The sequence below is a fragment of the Heliconius melpomene genome, chromosome 7 (genome assembly GCF_056956725.1).
Source record: "Heliconius melpomene rosina isolate 202511_hmr_F chromosome 7, ASM5695672v1, whole genome shotgun sequence".
NCBI classification, from domain to species: domain Eukaryota; kingdom Metazoa; phylum Arthropoda; class Insecta; order Lepidoptera; family Nymphalidae; genus Heliconius; species Heliconius melpomene.
Genome location: NC_140395.1, coordinates 13,422,051 through 13,440,497, shown reverse-complemented (window position 1 = coordinate 13,440,497; position 18,447 = coordinate 13,422,051). Strand labels below are relative to the sequence as shown.

Below are 18,447 nucleotides of genomic sequence, written 5' to 3'. Positions count from 1 at the left end.
AAAATATTTTTGCATCTCAACAAATTAATTTGATATTTTTCAACAAATTCAATCTTCAACTATGCTCTGCTGGCATTTTTACAGGAGTTCTAGTTTTGTAATTGGCTTTGTATAATAGAATAACTCAAATTCTGTTAGAAATCCAAGAGTTCCCGTGTCTGAACACTTTCAAAAAAAAATATTTAGTACTTTAACATATGTAGAGTTAAAATTGTCATTTTTCTACATTTCATACAATCAACTATGCTCTGCTGGCAGTTTTTTCAGAGTTCTGGTTTTCATTCAGGCTAAATATCGTAGAACTACCTATATTCTATAGTAAAATAAAGAGTTCTCGCTTTTGAGAATGATATTTATATTTTTAAAAAATATTTTTGCATCTCAACAAATTAATTTGATATTTTTCAACAAATTCAATCTTCAACTATGCTCTGCTGGCATTTTTACAGGAGTTCTAGTTTTGTAATTGGCTTTGTATAATAGAATAACTCAAATTCTGTTAGAAATCCAAGAGTTCCCGTGTCTGAACACTTTCAAAAAAAAATATTTAGTACTTTAACATATGTAGAGTTAAAATTGTCATTTTTCTACATTTCATACAATCAACTATGCTCTGCTGGCAGTTTTTTCAGAGTTCTGGTTTTCTTTTAGGCTAAATATCGTAGAACTACCTGTATTATGTTGAAAAATGAAGAGTTCTTGCTTCTGAGCAAGATATTCATATTTTTAAAAAATATTTTTCTTCGCAACAAGTTAATTTGATATTTTTCAACAAATCGAATTTTCTACTATGCTCTGCTGGTATTTTTACAGGAGTTATAGTTTTGTAATTGGCTTTTTATAATAGAACAACTCATATTCTGTTAGAAATACAAGAGTTCTCGTGTTTGAGCACATTCAGAAATAAATTATTTAGTACTTTTACATATGAAGAGTTGAAATGGACATTTTCAATATTTCATACAATCAACTATGCTCTGCTGGCAGTTTTTTCAGAGTTCTGGTTTTCTTTTAGGCTAAATATCGTAGAACTACCTGTATTATGTTGAAAAATGAAGAGTTCTTGCTTCTGAGCAAGATATTCATATTTTTAAAAAATATTTTTCTTCGCAACAAGTTAATTTGATATTTTTCAACAAATCGAATTTTCTACTATGCTCTGCTGGCATTTTTACAGGAGTTATAGTTTTGTAATTGGCTTTTTATTATAGAACAACTCATATTCTGTTAGAAATACAAGAGTTCTCGTGTTTGAGCACATTCAGAAATAAATTATTTAGTACTTTTACATATGAAGAGTTGAAATGGTAATTTTTCAATATTTCATACAATCAACTATGCTCTGCTGGCAGTTTTTTCAGAGTTCTGGTTTTCATTCAGGCTAAATATCGTAGAACTACCTATATTCTATAGTAAAATAAAGAGTTCTCGCTTTTGAGAATGATATTTATATTTTTAAAAAATATTTTTCTTCGCAACAAGTTAATTTGATATTTTTCAACAAATTCAATCTTCAACTATGCTCTGCTGGCATTTTTACAGGAGTTCTAGTTTTGTAATTGGCTTTGTATAATAGAATAACTCATATTCTGTTAGAAATCCAAGAGTTCCCGTGTCTGAACGCTTTCAAAAAAAAATATTTAGTACTTTAACATATGTAGAGTTAAAATTGTCATTTTTCTACATTTCATACAATCAACTATGCTCTGCTGGCAGTTTTTTCTGAGTTCTGGTTTTCATTCAGGCTAAATATCGTAGAACTACCTATATTCTATAGTAAAATAAAGAGTTCTCGCTTTTGAGAATGATATTTATATTTTTAAAAAATATTTTTCTTCGCAACAAGTTAATTTGATATTTTTCAACAAATTCAATCTTCAACTATGCTCTGCTGGCATTTTTACAGGAGTTCTAGTTTTGTAATTGGCTTTGTATAATAGAATAACTCATATTCTGTTAGAAATCCAAGAGTTCCCGTGTCTGAACGCTTTCAAAAAAAAATATTTAGTACTTTAACATATGTAGAGTTAAAATTGTCATTTTTCTACATTTCATACAATCAACTATGCTCTGCTGGCAGTTTTTTCTGAGTTCTGGTTTTCATTCAGGCTAAATATCGTAGAACTACCTATATTCTATAGTAAAATAAAGAGTTCTCGCTTTTGAGAATGATATTTATATTTTTAAAAAATATTTTTCTTCGCAACAAGTTAATTTGATATTTTTCAACAAATTCAATCTTCAACTATGCTCTGCTGGCATTTTTACAGGAGTTCTAGTTTTGTAATTGGCTTTGTATAATAGAATAACTCATATTCTGTTAGAAATCCAAGAGTTCCCGTGTCTGAACACTTTCAAAAAAAAATATTTAGTACTTTTACATATGAAGACTTAAAATAGACATTTTTTAATATTTCATACATTAAACTATGCTCTGCTGGCAGTTTTTTCAGAGTTCTGGTTTTCTTTCAGGCTAAATATCGTAGAACTACTTATATTTTATTGTAAAATAAAGAGTTCTCGCGTCTGAGTATCATTTTATTAATTTTAAAAATTACTTTACCTTTCGAACTATTTTCGAAACGAACGTTCTTTTTTTCTGTTTAAAAATTTTTTTCTTCGTGAAATTAACAGAACTATTGTTAAAAGTTATCAGGAACTATTTTATTCATCCCTATGAGTGCAGATCTCGCCCCGATTTTTATTTGCAAAAAAATGATCTGCTAAGGGAAGTTAGCAGATCATTTTTTTACATAACTTTTTCAGGGGTAAAAACGACAGAACTATTTATAAAACCTATCAGGAACTATAGAACTCAGGTGCATGCGAAGAGAACTCCATTTTTTTTTTGATCTGCTGGACAATGCTCTGCTAAGTTCACAGACATAGTGTTGTGCTACAGAAGAGAAATTAAATATATCTGATCGTAAGCGCGACAGTTGTGGGTTCGATGCCTTTCAATTTGGGGACATGATCATATTTAAATTATTCTCATTTCGTCGTTGTGGTAAATCCTAGGTACCCTCTGACTACCCTGATATGTGCGGGATACAATGGGAAGCTAAAAAATATAAAATAAATACATATATAACAAATAAACAATAATTAAATAACGTGATTTTCATGAAAATTTCTAGATGAGTACAATTTAAATTAAATTAAATGCTAATTATCAGCTATGCGAAATGATTTAAGCTCGAATTGTGGTCTTAATGCAATAATTACGTATTAATATTTACACTTTCATATTATGATTTTACGGTAATTAATTGTGTCTATATAAAGTCGTTGAAGCATAATTGAATTGATGATTGCACGTTCAATTTCATCACTGGGTCAAGTCAACTAGCCTACATGAAAGTAGTAAATATTTAAGTAATATAATATGTATTATGTATTATGAGCGGTAAGAGAGGTAGTGGGAGACCTCGGTAGACCTGCGAAAACATAGTATCAAAGATACTGGAGGAAGGTCACGTAAAAAGCATGGGGATATATGAAGAGGTTGATGACAATGGACTAGACGAAAGAGGTATGTAGAGATAGTAGCGTTTGGCGCCCCGTCCTCTCTGCCTACCCCGCAAGGGATTGAGCTTGAAGCTATGTATGTATTATCACTGGACTTTGGGTGATTGCTCCACGAAATGCAGGATACATGGTTTTAATCAAAAGCTTTTGTGAACAATATGAATATATATATGAAATACATGACAATTTTAAGTATTTTTTTTGTGATAACGTTTATACACACGACGAAGACAATTCGTAATAGCAAAACGCGTTAAGCTCCGCCACCTAATACACAATATCCCCGTTGCTCTTTTTTACAGGATACAGCGTGAAACTAAAAATAAAACAGGTTTTTTCACAGGTAGACAAAGGGAACCTTATCATTTACTTATTAATTGTAATCATTATTAATAATAATTAATTAATTTCTGTTTGTTTACAGTGCTCAGGTCCCTGCGTGTGTCCATGGTGCGGCGGGGTGTGGTGTTCGCGGTGCTCCCGACGCATGTCCCGCTGCGCGTGGTGCAGAGGCACCTTACGGGCGCCGGCTTCACCGTGTTTAGCTCTGCAGAGACTTATCAACGATCTGATGCTGCCTTGTAGAAACTATAGGTAATTTTGGCGATTTTTTGTATATTTTTAATATTTTTCTATTGCGCTTGAGTACAAATACTACTTACTTCAGAAGTGGGACGGTGTGTCGGTCATTTGGAGGAATCTAAATATAGATTTTTTTTCTTATTTCACTCTAATAAGACAGTGTTATATTAGATTTCGCTTTCGCCACTTAACATACAATGTCTTGAAATCGGACGAAAAATAAATAATAGAATGTCTTTAATTATAGCATAAAAATATATAACGTTGACTAGAAACGTTCCCTTAGATGAATTTCGATAGAAATATTATACTTCCACTAGGACAAAATTTAGGTTAGACGCAAGTTCATTTAATACTAATATGTGACATCGTAAAAAAACTATAAACGTTAAGCAATTTTATTGGTTAGATCTAATTAATGAGGCTGTGATAGATATTGGAAAGTCTCGCATGAAAAGCTTCTTATAAGTTAAAAAAATAGCTTTATGTTTCTCTCGCATAGCAAGGTCGGCAGAAAGAAGTAAGTGTTGAAACACTCCTTTCCCCATTCTCTGTAAAAAAATTGGACTAATATCTTGATAGGTGGCGGAACTCACGGTGCGGCGGGAAGATATAAATACTACAAAATTATTCCCCCGAGTAAGAATTGAATCCACAACTATCGCGTTCATCAGATGCTGTCCTACTGCACTACGACGCGATAGTCTATTTTTATAAGGTTTTTTACAAAGTAATAATATTTCAAGAATAATTAGAAAATTTTTAATCTGACATTACTAATGATAGCATTGTATTGGGGCGGAAGTTGGGTTTTTTCAAACAATTAGTTTTAGATTCTAATCCGATTTCATGGAATACTTATATTATCAACTATATCTACTTATAGGTATTTTATTTCACACGGAGCCGTCATGTCGCAGTGGAACAGTGCCTGATTGTAAACGTAATGTAATACTAATGGGTTCGATCCCCATTTGGGGGCATGAATATTATTTGACTTATATCACTCCACATGCAATGTCCCGGAAATTTGGTGGAAAGTGGGGGATGGATTGTTTTATCACTGAGTTCCCTGTGCCGCTAAACAGTAAAATACGAACGGCCAAAAGATTAATGAAAAAGTATGCAGCTTTCGATCACAGTCTTTTGTACTTTTTAATTGTTCATGTAAAAAAAATACTACCTAAACTTACACATAATATTACACAAAATCACAAATCTCCGGACAGATCTTCAGACAGTGATAATTTTAATCATATTTATCTTTTTACATTTTTTAAATAATCTAATCTGAAACATCCACATCCTATTCATAAATTGGCCTATTTAAAATCACCTAAACATACGTGACTCAGTTGTAAAGTTGAAAAGAGACAATTTTAGTAGAGTCTTATAAATTTTTCTAAATACAAAAAAGAAACTGTAAAAACAAAAAATACAATTTCAGCGATTAGTCTGTAAAGTCGTCGTAGTATAGCGGGAAAGTGTTTCACTGATGACACAGAGGGTTTTGGGATCAATTCCCACTCAGAGGAATAAATAATTTTCGTTTCCTTGCTCTGGAAATTAGACAAAGCGTAATGGAACTCGCACTATCTCGAAAATAAAGCGAAAATTAGGAATTACGATAGTGTCATAACACTACGTTCTTTCTGTCATCCTACTATATGCTTGATACGGCATGAAGCTAGAAATAAAATGTTATTCCTGGATCTAAGCAACATTCAATTCATCCCAACTTGTATTTAACTAAATCGTGATAACCTACATACTATAATAGATATGTAGGTAAGTATAACAGCTGATAGTAGATCGTCTCTCGGGCGAAGTCGTGTTTTAAACGGTCACCTGTCACGTCCTTAGAAACTATCCGCACGATTGCTATTCTCAATGGAGTTCTCTGTATCGTGAACTGAAACTATTTAGTTAAATTATTTTATTATTTATATATGTATATATAGGGTTTTTGTGTTAATAAAATATTAAGTCTGTATTGCATCATGGCGCAATACTTAAAACAATGCGGCGTACGAGGTTCGAATCTTACCGTAAAGATCCACTTTCCGGACAATTTAAGAGACATTTTGTGTTGAGTGACGAACTCAGTGACTCAACGCCTTTATCTACCAAACGGGGGAAAAGAAAATTACTTATTTACAATATTTCTTTCAGTTCCTCGACTTAGTCTTTTTTTTGATTAGTTTGTGAAATTTAAAACAATGTTACTTGTTTACAGACGTGGCTGCACCGAGCTATTATCAGCAAACATGAGAGCGAAACACGAAGAAGAATGCAAGCACGACACAATGACATGCCCCATCACGTCCACCTGTTGCACCGTACCCTTCGAAGAACTCTCCGCCCACCTTCAATCCACCCACAACATTATAGCAGTTTACTCACAAAAAATCAAAATTCTTATAGAAAATTTCCAAACTAAGCTCAAAAAAACCGCCTGCTGTAGAACTAAATACAAAATTATCTTACTATATCAAAAAAGTGCATTCATAATCAAAGTATGTATATACAATTACCATGTGAAAGTAGAAGTAATGAGACGAAAGCTCGGTTACATAGCCGATATCAAGTCTGAATCAAAGAAAAGCGACTACTGTGCTTTGGTTGAGTTCCAAAGTAAAGCTCTGTGCACTAAATCAGCTATTCTAATAGAAAACGAAACTTATAGTAAGAAAGCTGAAGTACAATGGAATGATTTTATACTGAAGTCGGAGACTGATGAAGCTATCACCATACATGTGAATATAGGAAAGACTGAACCAGAATCGTTGAGAAAGGAATTTCATGAATCGTGATACCGGGATGCTGTAATTTTGAACCAAAATGGCTAAGCAATTGAGTGGTAAAAATTCAACTTGTTGTTAAGTATAAAATTTACTTGGACTTAAATTTTTGGACAAATTTTAACTGAGTTACAGATTGCTATATACTGCCATATATTATAATTAAAATGATTAGAGAACCAGATAAAATAATATAAAACATATCTTTGTTAAGACAGTCAAGCCATGAAGCATTATTTTATTCAAGTTATAGAAGTCTTGATATCTAGTTCTTCAAGAAGAATTCGGCTCGCAGGAAGACTACTGTGAACGAATACGACACCAATTGTAAACAATCTTTTAAGAGTTTGTTTTTATGAATATTGGAATATGTATTATACTATAGTAGCGTGAATTTTTTATATTAATATCTCTCGCAAATTAGGACGTCGTGGTATAGCGGCACAACGCCAGATTGTGAACGCGACGGTTGTGGGTTCGATTCCTATTCGGGGGATGAATTATTGTCAAATCACTCGCACCCAGCGAATTAGAAGAGAGGACCTGTCGAGAAGAGTTAGATCACTCCAGTTTTTTGTCCATTAATGTTTACATTCCCAATGGTTTGAACGATTTTGTGATTTCAATGTAAGATATATTCTTTAGCTATAAATGACTGATGTAAGTTATCTCTTAGTATTATGTTTGTATTTAAGGTGGAAATAAAACAATTTGTATGAGAAATATTTGTTTAACTTACTTTTTGAAGCATTTTCTTTAACTTTAAGGATATTTAATCATGAATGTGTGTACATAGGCTATATGTAGACTCTATTATGTCATAAAGGGCCCAAGCCAATGAAAACTTACAGTTTGAGTTTAATTCTATACTCAAGATAATATATTCATTCCTTTTTTTCCTAGAGTGAAAGTAAAGTAAAGATTTAGATGTCGTTACTAAACACATAACGTCTCTATACTTGATATAAAAAATAAAATAGAGTATTTAGCACGATATTCTGTTGACCTTTAACGTATGAAGTCAAAAAATACAAAATATTATTTATTGTGTAAGCTCTGTTTTAGTACATATATTATACAAAAAAACTATTATTTTCATACACTAAATCGTCTCTCACTCAGTTGTTCAATCATTCCAGTCGAGTACGGACATCTCCGTACTCCTCCGTACTCCGTACTTTGTAAGACTATCCATCCATCTCTCAACGATTCAGTCTCATGTATCACAGGAATACTTTAATTTAACGGATATTTTCTTAAAAAATATATTCAACAATACTTCTGTAAGGATTGTACGAGCTTCATTTTTGTCAGATTTTATTCTTAGATATAGATTGCAAAAGTTGCTATATGGGTTTTTTTTAGCTACACACTTTATTTCTAGCAGGGTAGAGCTCGTCCACGGTATATCTTAGACAAAAAAGTAAGCAGAGAAAATAAGACACTCCGATACATACTTTTCGCTCTATTTTTAACACATTTCATGTAGAATTACAACACCTCAACGATATAAAAATGAAAATAAAACATTCCTCCAACTGGGAACCGTCGTATATACAGCTAGACGCGTTATTTCATATTTTTGACCCACAAAATTCAGTTGAGGTAATACGTAGGTACTATTTAGGTATATCTATGTAAAATGTAAACTCTTCATAGCAATGATAATTTTCGTGCGAGTATGGATGTAACTCAACGAATATGAAAAGAACTCAAAAAAGTTTCTAACTTGTAATTGTAGTACAATTCATACAAAACAGGTGCATACTCGCACTTGACCGTCTTTTTTTTAAATATTAAACAAAAAAATAAGCAATCACAGAGACAATACAAGATATCGTGTAGGTATGATAAGATCTCACAATTATTATAACTTTGTCTCACAGCCTCCTCTCTAATTAATAATATCCTCTCACGTTCAGCATACGTGAGGATAATGCTATACGAATAAACGTTGTTTGTGAAACGTATTAATAATGTTATTACATTCATAGTAGCAAAGAGAATTGGACAATTTCATTTTAGTTTATGCTTACATGATCTACATAATATAATAATAATAATATAATAATTTATTTATTTCAAAAAATTGTAGTTCATAACAAAAACAGTTTATGACGGTAATAACTACAGTAGTATGACACTGTGTCGCAGTTATTAACGCCCGCCTCATAAGCGTCGTTTCAAAAGATAGATCAAATTTAGTTGCATAATTATACATATAAGAAAAATAAAAATTAAAAATTAAAAACCATGACCATAAAAAAAAATAAAAAATTAAATAATAATAATAAAGAATTACAATATTTAGGTAAATTTAGAATGTGTGTAATGTTTATATGTGCTTATATGTGTGTATGTGTGTGTGTGTGTGTGTATATGTATGCATTTGTGTGTGTGTGTATGTATGTATGTATGTATGCATGTATGTATGTATGTATGTATGTATGTATGTATGTATGTATGTATGTATGTACGTATGTATGTATGTATGTATGTACGTATGTATGTATGTATGCAACCTTGCTTGGATAAGTATGCTTAAGGTTAAGGATATGTACAATTAACTGCATTTAGGTGGCTAGGAGGTCTTCTGTTTGGTCGTAGTTTAAATTTAATAACCAGTTTGAGAGTTCCATTTTACATTGGTGAGAGTTTAAGGGATATATAGTTATTTTTTTATTGATAGCATTGTATAATGTGGGGCTGAGATAATAATGATGTCGATTTGAAGAGGCTTTATGACGCAATTCTATTATATATATTGACAAATTTTATTAGATCTAGGTTTATTGAGCATATACTGAGCATCAAAGGAGGTAGCTCGATGCTTTCGTAAAACAGAGCAAAGAACAAACAATTGTCGAACTGTTAACACCTTACATCCTATATCTTATAAAACAAAGTCGCTTTTCGTGTCTGTCTGTTGTTTCTAACTCTTCTTCTTCTAAACCACCCAACGGATTTCGATGTGGTTTTCACCATTAGGTCGAGTATTTTTCGTAGAAGGTTTATATATAGTTTATTATTTGTACATTCTTATGTAAATTAACATAAATACGATAAATATGTATAAAGTCCTACCCGTTGAGACACTTTCGCGCATGCGCTGCTATAATGGTAAGTACTACATGAAAAAAATGTACTGGAGTATTGTTCCTCTTAATAAGATCTACAAAAAAGTCCACGACGGCATATTCGTATCTTTTAAGAATAACGTGTAGTGATCTGTCTAAAAATAATAATTCCAATATATTTTTTATTGTGAGGGATATTTTTCCATAATGGTATTAATCCTTATCTTTTAAAATACTTTATTAATTTTCTACGTTAAACGAAGATAAAATTAGCTTTTTACACAATTTCGAAATTGCGAATAGTTTTAGACAAAAACGCATTTAATTGTTGACATATCACGCCGTTGACACTTCAGTTGTAACGACTCAAGTTTTACTTATCCCTTACTCTCAGCATATAAATAAGTATATTAGTTACGTTGGCCATTTAATGTAGAACAAAATTGTCTTTTACTGTTTTTCATTGTAATAAGTACTTTAGAGGTTGTTACAAAATCAAAAAATCCTTGCTGCGAAACGGCTCGCCACTCGCCATGCGTCCGCCGCGCCCGCATGCCGTATACGCATCGGTGGTTCAGTGGTAGAATGCTCGCCTGCCACGCGGGCGGCCCGGTTTCGATTCCCGGCCGATGCATATTATTTAATTTTCTTCACAGGCAGCCACGTAGTGCTTGCTTTTCATCAGGGACAGAATACCCTCTTCAGCATTAACCACAAGCTCGAAAAAAAAACCCGCCTGCCTTTATAGCAACGAAGATTTAGATGCGTTTGCACGTATTGGAAAAAACGAAACTACGAAAATGCGGGTTGCATTAGGGTTTAATTAATTTTCACATTATCTTAAGTGCTTTGCAAACATACATTATATAAATAATCCAGTAGTAAAAGCGAGCGAAGCCGCAAGAGGGTCGCTAGTGATTTATATAAATCTTCTGTTGGGAAACGAACAGGTTTGGATAGTATAACTTTAAGTACACATCTTTGGACTCTTTCAAGTGAAAGCAGAGTCGTTTTGATAGCTCCGCCCCATGCTGGTATGCAATAAGTTAGTAATGATTGCACAAGGGCGTAATAAATCATTTTTAGTACTTCTAAGCTAGCGCTAGATCTAAGTTGCTTAAAGATGAATGTTAACTTTCGTATACGAGAAGCTAGAGCTTGTATATGGTTCTTCCAAGAAAGGCTTTCATCGATAAGGACACCAAGATACTTAATACAACGAGATCGGGTTATTTTAGAGCAATTACAGGCTTGATATAATTCATAGGAACATGTATGAGCAGTAATGGAGAACGATTCAGAGGGTAAGGAAAGCTTATAACCAAATGTTATAAATTGAGTTTTATCTAAATTTAATGTTAGCATATTACGTGATAACCAGCTACTAACAATGGAAAAAGCCTTTTCACTATACTTAAGTGTGTCAGCCCAAGTACTACCGTAAATAAGCATAGCGGTGTCGTCTGCGTATGAGATGATTTTGCAGTTGGGTATTACTAAATTACAGAGCTCATTAATATATATTAAAAAGAGAGTGGGTCCCAGTACACTACCCTGGGGTACTCCATATGAAAGATTTGCATCGTCGCTGATATTTCCATTTATAACAACGAATTGCGTTCTGTCAGTCAGATAGCTCCTAAAGAGGTCTAAGGCAATACCTCTGATACCGATACTTTCCAATTTTTTGAAGAGAAGAGGCAGAGACACCGTATCGAAGGCTTTTGAAAGATCTAAGAATATACCAAGAGCCCTCTTTTTGCTGTCAAGATTTTGTACTACGTTATCCACCAAACTCATGACTGCATCCTCTGTAGATTTACCAGCTCTAAAGCCATATTGGTTAGCCGCAAGCAAATCATATTTATTTAAATAAGAGACTAGTCTTTTATTGATAAGTTTTTCGAGAATTTTGGAAAGTGTGCTCAACACAGATATGGGTCTGTAATTATTAAGACTATCTTTACTCCCTTTTTTGTGGATTGGGTGAACTACAGCTTTTTTAAAGACTCTAGGGAATTTACCCTGAGAAAGGCACAGATTACAAACCCAAGTTATTGAAGGGGTAAGAATGTCTGCAGTAGCTTTAAGGATAGAAGACGGTATTTTATCCCACCCCACTGCACAATGGCTTTTGAGACCGTATATAATAGATTTTATTTCAGAATCATTAGTACAGTTAATAAACATCGAATTCGGCGTTCTCTGGGATATCATGAAAGGCAGATATTGCTCTGAAATATCCCTAATACGAATACCGGAAGCCAGTTTTTCGCCTATACTTGCAAAATAATCATTTACGTTATTCACTGCGTCAATTGGATTGTTAGCAATATTTAACAGACTATTTGAAGCCTTAGTGTTATCATTAGTTAGATTCGTCATTTTTTTAATAACATTCCAAGTTCTTTTCGTATTTTTGTTAGCCTTGTAAAATTCATTCCTCTCGTAATTAGTTTTTATTTTCTTTAATAGATTATTACAGAAATTTTTGTAGCGTGTATAAGTTATTTTGGAAATGGCGTTATTAGGCTCTTTCTTTGTTTTTTTGTAAAGTTTATCGCGGTTTCGAATACAACGGAGTAAACCGGGGGTTATCCATGGTTTTAGAATTCGCTTCCTACATGAAGACAGCCTGGTGCATGTATAATTTTGAATGATGGAGGACAAAGTGGACACCAGTCTCTCAGCCGCTTCTTCTGGATCATTGCTGTTTAAAATATCAGTAAATTCGAGCTTTTTGATAGTACTAATAACAGCTGGTTCATCTACATATGTGACAGAATTTGCTGTCACATCAGTACATAAAGTTTTGTCCGTATTTTCACAGCAAATGCAAACAGGACAATGGTCAGTAAATGGAGCGTCCAATACATATGTAGCTGAACTTTTATGACTTCTGAAGATTATATGATCTAGACAGTTATCATTTCTAGTGGGAAAAGAGTGAGCTGGTACCAGACCATGTATTGCACAAAGGTTTAAGTACTCGTCCGTACGTGAGTCAGATGTTGGGCTACTTATATTAATATTGATATCACCTATAATAACCAATGTTTTAAATTTGGTTAATGAAGTCAAAATGTTGTCCAAGCTATGTAAAAAAGTATTAATACACTTATACGAAGGAGGACGATATAGAGCAACAATAACAAATGTCGAAGAAAGAACAATTTGAAGGCAATTTGCCTCCCTAATATTAGGTTCAGTAACTTCGCAATACACATTATTTCTAATATATACAACAACACCGTCATTTTGATTAGTATAACCTGTCATAAAGAAATTGAAGCCTGGCAGTGCTGGTAACACGGAAACCTTACTCAACCAGCACTCAGAAAGCACCAAGATGTCAACTTGGAAACTTATTCTTTTTAGCAAAAGCAAGAGTGAGTCAAAGTTACAGCTTATGCTACGTATGTTAACGTGAAAGATCTTTATTCCATTTGTATATTGTAAAAATTGGTCACATTGCTCAGGGGAACAACGCTGAGAGTGAGATGTTAAAATTTCCTCAAAATCATCAATAATATTTTCGACCACCATTGTTTAATTTGGCATAAACACAGGTTCAATATAACACATCTTAGAGTTTCTAGTCATACTTCTGTTGCTCCTTATTATGTTGGTAGGAGTAATTAACAATAGTCTAATATTTACTGGTAAATTATCGCAACACAAACTAGCTAAGACCCTGAAGCTTTCGAGACTGTAAATTAATGACATATGTGTATGTCGTGTATTTGTAATAATATAGTTATGTAAATTGTTGTTGAACAGCACGAGTCGCTTACAATAAATTAAAAAGATATAATATACATAATTAAAGTCAATGAGCATTAAATTATATAAAAATAAATTGAAAAAAACTATACAGTAAACATTATATATTTCAGAATTATCTAGTCATTGTTTTGGTATATTTGGTAGATCAGTTTCATTCTTAACAATTATATATCTCTCTCCTTCTTTTTTCCTTAATAATATCTTGCCATTAGAAATCCAGCAATGGGTGTAGTTATTCAACTTGGCAAAGTCTCGTGCAAGAAAGAAAAGCCTTTTCATTTTTGGTGTCAGACTCTCCGATATAAACACTGGTTTGGAAGGTCCTGGTAACTTCAATTTGTCAGTTGTTAATCTGTTGTTCTCTCGGTTGCTCTTTCTGAACATTTGGATGATCTTCCCCTTCATAATTACCCCCATGAAATCAACTAAGACAGTGCGATTTGCTGCGTCGCGTGAATTGACACGAAATACGTCCTTAATTTCATGTGACTTAATGGGAACATTCAAACTGTTACCTACTGAAATAACAGTATTAAGCAATTTGTCTTTCGTTTCAGAAGGCACTGTAGGAATATTTTTTATTTCTATGCAGGTAGACCTCGACAAACGCTCGTAATTTTCAATTCTGGTTTCCAGCAATTGTATCTGAAGAAGATTCTGTTGTCTTTCCTTCTCTAATTTGTCCAACTGTGTGATGACGGAGTCGTATTTTTGTGATAGGAACTCAACTGATGTTTGTATTTCGCGGTTTTGCCGTTTTATTTCGTCAACCGCTGCAGATAAATTTTCCAGTTTATGATTTTGTTCAGTTTTAAGATTTTCAAGAAGTTCTTTAAATTCACTAATAAAGGAGGATAGTTTTTCACCAATTTCGTCTGAAGGCGAACGTCTACGTTTTTGTCGAAGTTTCATAATCGGGGTAACTACTTCGGATTGAACGTTGGTCATCTTGCTAAAGTTTGCTTCCGGGATATCAAGCGAAGGTGGTGACGACACGGATGATTTAGGCGGAGTTCTTTTCAGTGGCATTTTGGCGATAGAACTTATGTATTAAATCAGACAAAAGTGAAAATAATAATATAATAAAAAAAATAAAAAAAAAAAAAAAATAAAAAAATAAAAAAAAAAAAAAAAATACAAAAAAAAAAAATTGAAATAAAATAAAATAAAAAATTGTAATAATCTATAACTAACAAACAGTTCGAAGTGGGATTGGAACGCACATCAGGTGTCAAACCGGTCGTTAAGTCTCGTTATGAAGCCGTTGCGCTGCGGCTGCTTTGAGAGCAAAGGTGTAAATACGGGTCTGTAGGTAGTAAGGCTCACACTACAGAATAGTTATGTTCAAAGGTCAAGCTTTGACTCGTCCAACGGCTCACTGTCACTTTTATAGACAAAGAACTTCCAGTAGCACAATATTCACTTTAAGCACTTAATTTATAAAAGTTTTGCTTATAATTTTTTTAGCACTTTGTTGATTTGTTATTAAAGATTATATATACAGAAAATCACGTAGAATTTTGCACTTTTTACATTTTTAAACCGTTGATTTTGACGGAGCTTCTTGAAACACGTATTCGTTGTCCGAACGCTCAGGGGGGGGGGACATATAACGAGGTAGTTAGAGAAAATCTAGAAACCTGTTAAGTCACTCCGCTTTACCTTGTGTGAATGATATAATACATTTCCCTGGGTGAATTACGAACCCATAACCGTATTTTTTTTTTTTTAATTTTCACGCTATATCCAGCACATAGCATGGTAGCCAGAAGGAACCTGGGAACCTAGTGTGTAAAACACTGCGTCATAATGGCCTCTACATTAATATGTAGCCAATAAAGCTTCATCATACATGATTTTTAATATAACTCGCATAAAATTAAAGAAGCCATCATATTATAACGTTATACAAAATGTAATTTATCGTGAAAGCTCATATAAATACATCCACACATTCATATTTTCCGCAAATTCTTTTCACGAACGAAATTTGTGCCCAATATTGCCTCGAGATTAATATTTAAATATTGTACATAAAAGGATTGAATAATAATAAATATATAATAGTGTATAATAATCTATATCAAATAACATACAGATTGATATGACAATGTATTATAAGAAGCTGTCGTAGCATATTGGGGCAGCGTTTGGTTGCAAACTCGTAGATTGTGGATTCGATTCCCACTTGGATGAATGGTTATATTTTAAATTCCTAAAATCTTGAAAACTGTGGGAACTGGGTTACGAAGTGTTTTAATACTGGTAGTTTCCATTGCCTACTATTCCATGAGGAAAAAAACAGTATTATATTAGTAAATAGTAATTGTCTCCTTTAGAAAATAATTTTATAATAAAATTAAATAGCTAACTATATTTAGATGTAAACAGCACTTTACGTATTTTAAATAGAGCGTAAGGTCAGTAAAATGTATTTATGAAACTGCTAGGCCAATAACTGTCACTTGTTTAGTCATTCTGTACACGGAGTATGACGACGCGACGACGTCCCCTTTGAAAGAGTACTATTAAGAAACTATTTTGTTGTTTACTACGACCATTTTAGTAAAAACTAGTAGTTATTTATTATTACCTTTATATATAACAAAAAAGTTATTCTTAGGTTTGGCAGACGCTACAATTATTTAATTGTATATGTAGTTTTTTTTGGCTTTACACTGTCCTGCCCTAGTTTACATACCAGAGCAAAGGGAACCTAGGAAGCTGGTGTTAAGACACTCCGTTCCAAATAAGACAATTCCTTTCCTCACTTTTCACTGAATTCTGGAGGCATTAAGTAGCAGGAAGTTGAGCAGCAGAAAGCTGAAGGGGGGGAGATTATAAAAATGCGAATTTGATGCATAAATTTATGAGTTTTAACCAAATATAGTGTGTACACACATATTTTTGAAGTCGGTTAAAAATAGCGCATTTCAAAATTCAAGATGCTGTCATTGATAGAAATCAATTTTCCATCTACAAAATTAGTATTAGACTCAAGTATGAACTAATTACTATTCACAAAGGAGAATGATTGCCTATTATAATATTTCTTTCACTGAGCACAATCGCTTCATCGAACAAACGCTTTTAAAGCAAAATGGAGACCAAAATTAAGGGGTTTTTTTATATATTAAATGATTGTAATTAACAAAAAAAGAAAAGTACCAAAAATCATTCCGTAACGTATTATTTTGTCTCCTAACGTTAAAACACTGCGTTCCCCAGTCACTGTCAAACTTTCTCGCTGTCTGCGAGAAAGGGGAAATAATAATAATTTAATATAATTCTCCCGAATAGGAATGGAAACCACATATATAGAGATTACAGACAGACGCTCCAGTACATTACAACGGCTTCTTATAAAATATAGGCGATTCTAACTTGACAAATGAAGAACATTGAGTTATTTACACAAAAAAGTTAAATGAAACTACAATCTTTGTAAATGAGATATTACATTTCCTCGAGTGAGAATCGAACCTACACCCTGTCGCGTTTACAGTGGCCGTTTGTGCCCCTCCGTCACAGCTGGCCTCATATAAAATAATATTTTTTGTCAACATATCAATACAACTTTCGTTGAACAACGTTCGCCTTAGATCGTGAGCTCTGAGTTATCTTCAAAATGTTTATACAGTCGACGCAAAGTAGGTGACCAGGATTGATAAAATTGTGAAAATCTTGAACAACATACATAAATGAGTTAAAAGTGGCATCAATCATTTTTTCTACAATTTTTGCTTAAAATTAAATTAAAGTTGCTTTTGTTTGTTTTTCATTAAATTGTTTATATAAGATAGATTTACACTTTTTCACTTCCATGAGTGGGAAACGATCCCACACCACTGCTATATGGAACGTAAAGAGTATTTATAAAAAAACTATGTACGATTCCACAGCACTGGAGTCGGTATAACAAATTTATATTTTATCCTCTTATTATATTTATAAAAAAATCGTAACATTCAAACGTGGATTTGATTTTAATGTTTAAAATATTTTGTCCCTAGGAATACACAGATAGTTGGCTCCGTGATATAACAAGGAATATTATTTGTACAGCATGTATAGAGCCTTATTTCCAAGTTTTCTCTATAATTTTTTTTAGGTTTACGCTGTATCTCGAACAAAAGAGAATAAGCAGAAGAAACTTGAGATTTAGTGTTAAGACACTTTTGCTTTTCTAGACGCATTACAGTACTTCCTAATACAAGTATGTTAAAAATCCACAAAAATCAAAAATTCTATTGTCTATACAAAAAATGCACGAAGTTTTTAATTAAGATTTGACAACATTTCTATAAATTACTACTCTGTATTCTCTAAACGAAACGAATGTTTACGCCATTTTAACCGCTAAAAAGTGATTCACTGAAAATTTCAGAGCACTTTCCTTTCCTGTCAGCGGTGTTTTGTTGAAAAAGTAATTTTTAATTTCTTTGCTCAGATTATTACTTTTTCTTTTAATTTTAATACATAATTTTTTTGTACTTAGTTAACAATATTGTATATTGAAAATTGTTTTTTACGCGCTGCTTTAGAGTAGCAACGAGTATTTATTCATTTTTTTACGAGACAAATATTAAATGTAATATAGAAAGAATTAAAATCAAAAAAATGTGTAGGTACATAAAATTTAAGAAATAAAAGCCTTAATCTTTAACTTAATT

General features: G+C 32.7%; 3 protein-coding genes across 5 annotated transcripts in view; 1 reads left to right on the top strand and 2 right to left on the bottom strand.

The window, feature by feature from the left end:
* LOC146537940 (uncharacterized) overlaps positions 1–7,634 on the top strand; it is a 46,511-nt gene extending 38,877 nt beyond the window's left edge. For both annotated transcript variants that reach the window (XM_085188076.1, XM_085188075.1), the window contains exons 4-5: positions 3,953–4,122; positions 6,347–7,634. In XM_085188076.1, the coding sequence (XP_085044202.1) occupies positions 3,953–4,122; positions 6,347–6,923 (747 nt within the window). In that variant the 3' untranslated portion in view covers positions 6,924–7,634. The remainder of the gene's footprint in view (positions 1–3,952; positions 4,123–6,346) is intronic.
* Ac76E (adenylate cyclase type 2 Ac76E) overlaps positions 1–18,447 on the bottom strand; it is a 146,206-nt gene that overhangs the window by 73,925 nt on the left and 53,834 nt on the right. The gene's annotated exons all lie outside the window — the stretch shown is intronic.
* On the bottom strand, positions 13,596–14,866 carry LOC146537939 (uncharacterized). Its single transcript, XM_085188133.1, has one exon. The coding sequence runs from the start codon at positions 14,801–14,803 to the stop codon at positions 13,895–13,897; it is 909 nt and encodes a 302-aa protein (XP_085044259.1). The 5' UTR covers positions 14,804–14,866; the 3' UTR covers positions 13,596–13,894.

Excerpts from the sequence above, each read along its gene's own strand:
- LOC146537939 (XM_085188133.1), bottom strand. The coding sequence starts at position 14,803 with ATGCCACTGAAAAGAACTCCGCCTAAATCATCCGTGTCGTCACCACCT.